Source organism: Thalia democratica, chromosome 6, assembly GCF_965202585.1.
Source record: "Thalia democratica chromosome 6, ktThaDemo2.hap1.1, whole genome shotgun sequence".
NCBI classification, from domain to species: Eukaryota; Metazoa; Chordata; class Thaliacea; order Salpida; family Salpidae; genus Thalia; species Thalia democratica.
Window position 1 is genome coordinate 9,649,765 of NC_139170.1, and position 10,204 is coordinate 9,659,968.

Sequence of the window (10,204 nt, forward strand, 5' to 3'; positions counted from 1 at the left end):
AATTTTAATAAAAATATTTTCAGTCCGTTATTTATATGATATAATCGCTTAATATAAAAAAATAAAAATTTACAAATAAATTTTAAAATTAGTAAAAGAATAGTTATACTAATAAAAATACAAAGAATTCCATTTTTTTCAGTTTAACATTTTCAAAAATTATTTTAGAAACAAAAAAGTGTTAAAATGTTTTTTTTTTATTATAATCCAGAAAAAATTATTGCTTATCTTGAGTAGAAAACTTTTAAATAAATGTACAATAAGCCACGCCGTTCTTTAAAAAAAGTATAAAGTATTAAATTTGAAAAATAATATTATAGAAAACTAAATACTGTATCGAAGAAAACTTAAAATGAAATTTTTGCTAAGTAAAAATAAATAAAAAAAGATAATGTATAATCTAAATAAATTTGTTAAAATTTAAATTTTTTAACTTATATTTACGAATGTTTTGCTTTAAGTATCAAGAGTCTGCTGACTGTAAACCTTATAAGATTGTAAAAACATATAACAAGCCTATAACTACTTTTAAAGGTAAATTATAACTGACTACTATGTAGTTGCATTAAAAAATACTTAGCCGATTTAAACTTATGTTAATTGGTTAATTATTTTATTTAAATAAATTGAAACTCTAAAAGTTTTTTGAAAAAATTTTTATACATATAATCTATTAATCAAAAAAAATTATATAAATATTTCATTAACTTACTAAAACAGAACATATAGCTATATTTTTTTTTAGCTTTTGACATATAAAAAAGCATTATTCAATTTTTCATGTATAAAATAGTTCAAAATACTTTCAAATTTCTTTTGAACTCAAACTGTCAGATACTTCAAAAGATACATTTAAAGATAACTTGCTGGACAAATCTAAAACAACTTAAACATTTTCTTTTATACCATTGAAGAGTATGGAATGCTGTAACTTTTTATGCATCGTTTTCAGCTATAAAACAAAAATTTAACTATCTTATTATTAATAACAAAGTTATTAAAACATGTGAAAGGTATATAGAATAAAAATCACCATTAAAAAAGCGTGAAGTAGTAGTAATAGCTAGCATAACTAAGCCTCGTAAAATTTCAAACATTATAACTAAGCTGTAAAACCATTTTCATTAGGAAGAAAACAAAACTTTATAACTAATTAGTTAAACATCAAGTAGCAAAGAAATTTGTAATTTTATTGTATATCCATCTATCTTTTGAAACAAACCTTCAGCAACTTTAAAAGTTCAGTCAGCCACGGCACGCTGGAGGACTCTGCAATCAACTTGCGTCTCTCGCGCGGCGACAAACCTTCTACTTCTGTGTATCCAGCCGGCATTCCGGTGACTTTTTCAACTTCCTCGCCGCAAAGGTAGCAGTCGTCCGTGTGCCGATGGCCACCTTCGTTCTCGTGTATCAAAACGCTGTCTCTTCTGCTGCTTATCGTGTCGATTTCACGCTTGCATCTGAAATTTCTTTCCTTGGTCAGACAGTCTTTAATTTTAAAATGCCTTTTCTGCCTTCCTTGTTCGAGATTGTCCATCCCGGGAATGTTGCTCCAGAAAAACCTTTTTTTTGCAACCGGACTTAATATTTTGGCGTTTAAACTTTTAGGTTTGCAGCCCAAATGACGGCTAACGCTGTCCCTAGTATACTTTTCAGTCGCTTGCGTGCTTTCGTATATCCAGTAAAAGGGAGTTTCTTCGCAAGTGCTACAACCGCCTGAAGAGGATCTGTGGTGCCATTTGAAGCATTTTGGCTCTAAAATTTCGAGGATTTTGAGAAAGTCAAAAAACTTGTTGTCTTCAAGCTTTTTATTCGGGCTTCCTCCGATCACTAAATTTACGCCGAGCTCAGACAAAAATTCCCCTTTTAAATTTCTCACGTCGCCGAGGTTCGTCACTTCAGGATGGTTTTTCTTCAAAATTTTCACGCATTTTTCATCACTTCCGCACGAGTAAAATTTGTCAATGATGAAACCATTATTTTTCAGCGCCAACATTCCACCACATAAACCACCGTAAAGTGATAAAACTCTCAAACTTTTTATGCAATTTTTATTACTACTTTTAATGCACATGTCTTGAGTAAAGGCATTGTACTGACATGGATCGATTCGATTTTGACAATAAAACAATTCAAGTTTATTTTTATTGTACTTACAATCAGCATCTTTATCGTGGTTTATAGAAAAGTTTTTGGAAAATTTGTCAAGGCTAATAGGTTTTTTTATTGAAAAAAAATCCTTTATTTTTGACAAATTTTCACTTTTATAATTAAACAACTTGTTTGCAGTATTTTTTACTTGGTGATTATTATAAGGTGCTGAACTCATATAAGTTTTACTCTTTGGCATGTCGGGTCTTTTTAGTGAAAAAGATTTTGTTCTGATTATGTCCAAAACTTCACTATTTTCTAAAAAATTACTTGAGGTTATAAGGTTTTGAGAACTGTTGCTTGTTGTTTTTAGAGCAACATTTATTATATTTGCTGAGGTTGTCTGAAACGGCTGTTTCATAGTTTTCACAGGTTTTTGAGTTTTCTTGGCTTCCACATTAAGCTTAGCTTTTTTTAAGCCTTTAGTTTTACTTAGATTTTTAATTGATTTTCTTTTACTCGCTTCAAGTTTTGATTTTTCATTTTCATTTTTCAGTTTTGCACCTGCAACTAAGTTCTCTTGTGTTGCACTATTCATAACTATTTAAACTGAATATAATTTTTTTTTAGTACACAATGGTTACAAACATTTAAATCTGTTTATAAAGTTAAATAACAAACTAATTAAAAACATCAACAAGTTAAAACAAATTAAGATGCATTTAACATTTAACAAAATTTATTTTATTTGCATTCTTAGTTATAAGTGTTCATCAAGTTCAAGGACTTTACTGGTAAATGAAGTGAAGTTATTTGACGAAAAAAAAACACTATTGATATAAAATTAATTTTTTTTTACTCCAGTAATTGTAAGTTTTCGTTTAAAATATTACTAACAAGTATAGTTAATTCAATCCACGAAAATAAGCACTATTAAAAAGTAAAAGTAAAAAGTTGTTGATTCATAGTGTAAATTAAAACTTTATATAAAGTTAGACCATTGTCTAGTTCTAGCTTTAGCATGATTAACTAGTACTTTAACATCTAAAAGTAATAATTTATGTTCAAAACATAACTAGATTCTAAGCAGTGGGTATGAGTCTGACAAATAAAACAGAAAAAAAAACCTTAAAGTTAAAGTACTTTTAAGAAAATAGTTCTACATTACAATTTTGAAAATAGGTAACGAAAAAACAAAAGAGTAACAACTTTTCCAAGTTATAGTTTGTTTAAAAGAAAAGTTTAATAAATTAACTGGTTCTCAGCTAATTTCTGTTAAGATATATAAAAATAGAACTTAATGAACAAGTATAAAAAATAAGATCCTCAAAATTTAAAGATTTCCAAGGAAAATGGTGATAATAGTTTCACTTCAAATTAAAAATAATAAATAAAAAAACAAAAGAAAAACTTTAACCAGATATAAATGTAAGAAAGGAAATACTAACTAAGTACCATACGTTTATTAAACTGTAGCTAGATAAAATGCTAAGTAATCAATGAAATCAACTTGTCAGCACTAAATTGTGAAATATTTAATTAATAAGTGTAATAATTTAATTTGATCTCTAGTATTTATGAAAATCAAATGCTGCGGGATATTTTTGCCATTTAAAGTAATTCAACCTAGCTTTAGTTTTGCAGAGTATACATTTTATTTCTCATAATTGATATTTAAGTTTGTTTTGAAATATAATCTTTAGACTGATATTAAGTATTATGCAAAACTAAAACTTTTCAACTTACTACAAGTAAACATATTTTACAACTATGAGAAAATTACACAATTGCAATTTTATAACTTTTTTGACTTGATAATAATAAGTAACTTAAACACAAACATTTGTTGTTTTTATCAGTTTATAACAGTAAGGTACACTCAAAATATATTAATATGTGTTCTGCGATTATTACTTATAACTTAGTTTAATTCAGTTTAAAGTTTTAAAATAACTTGTGCTATATCAATATGCTATTCTATAAATTAAAAAAAAATCTAGTTGATTTTTTTTAAGCAACAAGTTGTATAGTTGATAAATCAGTGTTATTTATATATTCCAGTACTCCCATTGATTTTACACATATGTTATTTATTGTATAACATTTTTAACAAACATTCTTTGAAAATTGTTATGGGAGTAGCTATTTTGCTATATGTTTAGTTCTTTAAATTTTCTAGTTTCTTCCTCTATACTATAGTAAAAGAAAAAAAAATAAATCAACTAGTAAGTTTTTAGTGATTAAATCGTTTAATTGAATTAAAAATATATTTAAAGTTTTTTAAACACTTTAACAGAATATCAAATTAAACGTGATAAACTGTTTTGTTTTCAGTTTAAAACTCAAGAATGTTGAATACTGATAAATACGAAATGCTGATGCAACAATGCATGCGCATTGTATAGCAATATATTTACTAATTAGTTTGTACAGTAAATTATTCGAGCCACAACTATCTTGAACTAGAGCAGGGTTTTCCTGACTTTTTTCAAAAAGCCCCCTTAAAATGAATAAAAAAGCTATGGCCCCCTTCGACAAAATTTTAAGATTACGCCTAAAAATTATAAAGAAATATCTAAGCTATAAAGAAATGACACTTTAGTAAAATAATGTGCATTACTTTCGTACAAAATGAAAAACATTTGCATTTAGTTTATTAAATAAATAGGTATTATTTAACTAACTTATTAAATTCAAGCACTCTTTACACTCTTTTTTCAGATAATTACTTAACTAAAGCAGTATCTTCTTCTAATTATTTTTAAATGTTATACAGAGACTTAAAACCAAACTAATCATATTAAATCGAATTACCGAAACAAATTTAACTTGAAATATATTTTTGCTCAGCGGGCCACAATTACATGCTCGCGGGCCACAAAATTTTCTCTCGCGGGCCGCATTCCATTCAAAAAAATAACGTGCTCGCGGGCCGCAGATTTACCCTTCGCGGGCCGCAATTGGCCCGCGGGCCGCAGTTTGCCGACCCCTGCTCTATAGTAAAAGAAAAAAAAATAAATCAACTAGTAAGTTTTTAGTGATTAAATCGTTTAATTGAATTAAAAATATATTTAAAGTTTTTTAAACACTTTAACAGAATATCAAATTAAACGTGATAAACTGTTTTGTTTTCAGTTTAAAACTCAAGAATGTTGAATACTGATAAATACGAAATGCTGATGCAACAATGCATGCGCATTGTATAGCAATATATTTACTAATTAGTTTGTACAGTAAATTATTCGAGCCACAACTATCTTGAACTAGAGCAGGGTTTTCCTGACTTTTTTCAAAAAGCCCCCTTAAAATGAATAAAAAAGCTATGGCCCCCTTCGACAAAATTTTAAGATTACGCCTAAAAACTTTAATTTTGCTCTTCATCATCAACTCCAGAATATCTAGTGTAAGTTTCAAATTATCGCCTTGTGGCTTCCCAGTTTGTAACTTATGGGCCTTTAATTTTTTAATTTTCTATAAAAACTGTCTCAGTGTTTCAAAACTGCTTTTATATAAGCCTAAGACATTTTTTTTGCTTTTCACCATGAACCCCAGAACTTCTATTAAAAGTTTACAACATTTCAAATAACGACCTTAACAATACAAATATAATATCACTGTAGACCGCAACAATACGACTATCACATCACAGTAGATTGAAAAAATACAACTATCACATCTCAGTATTCTACATAACTACAACTACCGCGTCACAGTAGTTTGCAACTGTACAACTACCACATCACAGTATTCTATAAAACTTCAACTACCGCGTCACAGTAGTTTGCAACTGTACAACTACCACATCACAGTATACTGCAAAACTACAACTATCACATCACAGTAAATTGTAACTTTACAACTATCACATTACAGTAGATTGCAGAAATACAACTATCACTTCACAGTGGACCACAACATTACAACTATCACATAACAGTAGACTGCAACACTACAACTATCAGATCACAGTTGTTTATAACTTAAATCAACCTTTGAAGCAATTCTATTAAAGAAGTAGCATTTATTTAGAAGTTAACAAATGTACTTCGATCTCTAAATTAAAATTTAAAATAAATTGAAATAATTACAAAAATAAAATCTAACAATTAAATTAGTTATAGACAAATCATGTCTTTTTAATATTAAACAAAAGTTGACGCAGCTCTTTAAAATACTTTGTTCTTTTTAGAGTTGTCTTACGTTTGTATACATGTTTTATTCTAAAAGTGTTGGCCAGTTTTAAAAAACCGTCTTAAAATTATCACCATAATTAGTATTTTCGAATTGTTTATGTTTACGTATTTATATCGTTGCCATCTACTGTGATGTTATAGTTGTAACATTGTGGTCTACTGTGATGTGATAGTAGTATTATTGCGATCTACAGTGACGTGATAGTTGTAGCATTCTGGTCTACTGTGATGTGATAGTTGTATCATTGCGATCTACAGAGATTTGATAGTTTTATTGTTGAGATCTACTGTGATAGTTGCATCATTGCTGAAATTTATAGTTTACAATACATCTAATCAGTAATTTTTATTTGATAACATATACACTTATAATCAGAAGTTGATGACTAGTGATAAAATTATTATATAGAAATTGCTTCCTTTTAATTTTTATACACTTTAACTTTCTTAAAGAATGTTTGTTCAACTAACTTCTTTCTGTACTAATACTTGGTTGTTTTGCTACCGTTGGTTCATTTGCATTAGTAACTTTATTGTTTATCATATATTAGTGCGCCTTGTAGTACTCCAAAAAAAGTATTAGGTTAGATAGTTGGTCTTTTATTAGGCCTCTACAAAATTTATAGAGATTTTAAAGTTTTAGTTTTCTATCATACATCAAGTCGTTGTATGTTTGAGACAACATAAAGAAAATATTAGTGTTAAAATTAAACTATTTAAACTAGATTTTTGTGTTGTATTAAAAAGTCACAAATAGTCAATGGTGATTGTAAACTTTTATATAATTATAAAAATTGTTTTGTTTGTTTTGATATAGGAGATATAGGAGATAACGCATTTTTTTAATGAAATACTAATTTGTTTAAATTTTAGAAACTTGCTAAAAGTACCGTAAATTACCATGATTTTTGTTTTAACAGTTTTGAAACTATTTTAGAAACAAAAAAGTCTTAAAATGTATTTTAATTTTATTAGATTAGAGATATAAATTATTGCTAATGTTAATTGAAAGACTTTTAAATAAATACACAATTAGCCACACCGTTCTTTTAAGAAAGTCTGAAATATTGAAAAATGAATGTTATAGAAGACTAAATCTTTTATCGAAAAAAACTTATGGTGTAGTTTTTGCTAAGTAAAAATAAAAAAATTGATTATGTTTAATGTAAATAAATTCGTAGGAAATTTAAAATTAAAGTTGGTTCAATTTCTTCTATCAATACATATGTATACATTAACTTGTTGGTTTTTGATAGTGGAATGAAAATTAAATAACGATTTAAATTTTACAATGACAATGACCAGCTTTATTATAATGTTGTAAGAATAGTTTTATATTTTTTTTGTAATACTTAATGACATTTCTTAAAACATTTTAAAAGCTAAAAATTTTTTTTTTAATTTCATTTCAATTAGAAAAGCTGTTTTATCTCTTTTTATACTTATATGTACATTAAACGACAGTTAAACAAAATTTGTTGTCTTTACAAATCTTTAAAATTTTTTACTATAACTATGAAGAGTTAGCTGACCGTGAACATAAAAAGATTGTAAAAACATATAACAAGATTGTAGTTACTTTTGAAGTAAATTATAAATTACTACATATAGTTGTATCAAAAAATACTTAGTTGATTTAATTTATGTTAATTGTGAATTAACTTGTTTAATAAATTGAAACTGTAAAAGTGTTATGAAAGGTCCATACCTGTATTCTATATATTTCAAAAGGACAATGTTTTATTTAATTTTTAATATTTAATTAACAGAGTATCGTATAGCTATAACTTGATTTTAATTTTATAACATTGATAAAAAAAACAGTATTATAATTTTTACGTAAAAAAAATTCGTAAGAACTTCTAAACTTTATAATTTTGTTTTTAAAACAAAAAACATGACTAAACAAAATTTAACACTACTCATAAATGTTTATGTTTTTAATTTGTTACTTAAGTTCGAAATTACTGATTCAGTACTTTTTAGTAAAACACTTATTTTTAAACCGAACTATTTTTATATCAAGAAGCTTTGATAAATTCTTAAATAAAAAATTGAAAATGTATTTTCTTGTATTTAAAACAATGAGTATAAAAAGTCATTGCAAATCGATAAACACACATAACACAGTTTAGTAATATTGTATGTTTATAACTAAGTATCTTTTGTCTAAATTTTTAACAAAATGAAGAATACCTTAACAGTAGTTAAAGTTTCTATTGACAAAATTTCAATTTTTTTGTTTTTGTAACTTTTTTTTCATACATAAAAAGTTTTTATTTAATATAATAAATAAGTTTCAATCAAATAGATTAAAATTTTGTTTTTACGAACAGCTATAATTTAGTTGAAGTGAAAAAAACTAGGCTATCAATAAGTCCGTACCTTTAGGCTGTGTTTAAAGTTCAGACTTATACAGTACTGTATAGAAGACTTTACTTATTTGTTAGTATACTGAGTGATTTGTGTTAAGTAATTACTCCGTAGTAGTTTTTAACTATTAATTATTACATAATATTAAACAACTACTAAATTCATTGGTGATAAAAGTTATAAAATAACATAACAAAAAATAACAAAAAACTAAAGAAATTCTAAACTAGACGAAGTACTTATTTAAACGGCAGTTACTTACTAAATTTCAACATATATTAATACCTTAAACTAGTTTAAACAAAACAAAATGCATAAAAATATAAATATAAATTAAGGTTAGATATAAATTTTTTTTCGTATAAACTTCATACAGTTTAGTGTAACTACAGACGATTTTTATTAAAAATATATTTAAGAATCAATATATTTTCTAAACTTACAAACTTCGATTGCTTTTATGAAAAAAAACTATTTTTGTAGCTAATAGCATTAAAGATTAAATAACCAATAAAACTCATTGACAAGAAAAGCAGATAAAGTACTTAATTAAACATTAGTTAATCGTAAACTTTTAGTATTTCTTAACACCTTTAAATAGTTTAAATAAATAAAAACCAGCGCAAAAAATACTCATAATTAAGTTAGAATGTCTAGCTTTTCCAAAAACTGCATATTAACAAAAAAAAATATAATTAAATTAGCTAAAAAACTGTTTAAAAATTATTTTAATCAAATTATTATCGTTAAATTTGATAAGAGATTAAGTTTTCAAAATAGTTTATAAAAACCTTTCCTCCTGTCGTCATTAAATACATTTAATTGATTTTAATTGTACTTAATTATTTGAAGTAACTAGAAAAAAATAATTAATTTTGTTTTCTGCGCTAAGCAGTTTAGAAGTTATGTAAATTTTATGTAACTAGTTTTAGCTTCATACAACTCTAAAAAGTCTGCACTCCACAGCCGAAAATTGTTACAATGAACATAACAAGTTCGAACAATGCTTAATAATCTTCTTAATTTGTTCTAAAAAACGACTTGGAAACTACACAAAAATACCCGAAATACTTTTCTGATATTAAGAGTTATTTTATAACTTCTCTCTAGTATGTTTCAATTTTTATCAAAAATAAGAAAAGTTGTTTAGAAACTCAACATATTAGAATTTGCAGATTTTATCAAACATTGTTCAAAGCCTAAACATAATATCATCAAACTTTATTCATTAATTAAGTTTTTGCATTGTGCGAACAGTTATGTTCATTGTAACAATTTTCGGCTGTGGAGTGCAGACTTTTTAGAGTTTTTTGTTGGCATCAAAGTCTCAAGTTATAACTGTATCAAACAACTGTACCAATGTTAATAAGTAAAGCAAAAACCGATGCTAGATATATTTAATTTTTTTATAGGTTTTTGAAAATAAATAAGCAAAAAAATAATTTATTAATTTTTTTATCTTTTTCACTCAAGGTTGTTTGAATACAACTTTTGAGCGTTGATTTTTACTAAACTTCTGTAAGTTGGTACAATTAAGATAACAACAA

At 26.0% G+C, this 10,204-nt stretch overlaps 1 protein-coding gene across 1 annotated transcript; it reads right to left on the reverse strand.

The window, feature by feature from the left end:
- Window positions 1-1,204: 1,204 nt before the first annotated feature.
- Window positions 1,205-2,074, reverse strand: LOC145838708 (DNA (cytosine-5)-methyltransferase 3C-like). Its single transcript, XM_082946335.1, has one exon. It carries the CDS (start codon window positions 2,072-2,074, stop codon window positions 1,205-1,207), a length of 870 nt encoding a protein of 289 aa, XP_082802461.1.
- Window positions 2,075-10,204: the final 8,130 nt, after the last annotated feature.

What these genes read in the sequence shown, in the direction of transcription:
- LOC145838708 (XM_082946335.1), bottom strand. Translation starts at nt 2,074, where the DNA reads ATGTGCATTAAAAGTAGTAATAAAAATTGCATAAAAAGTTTGAGAGTT.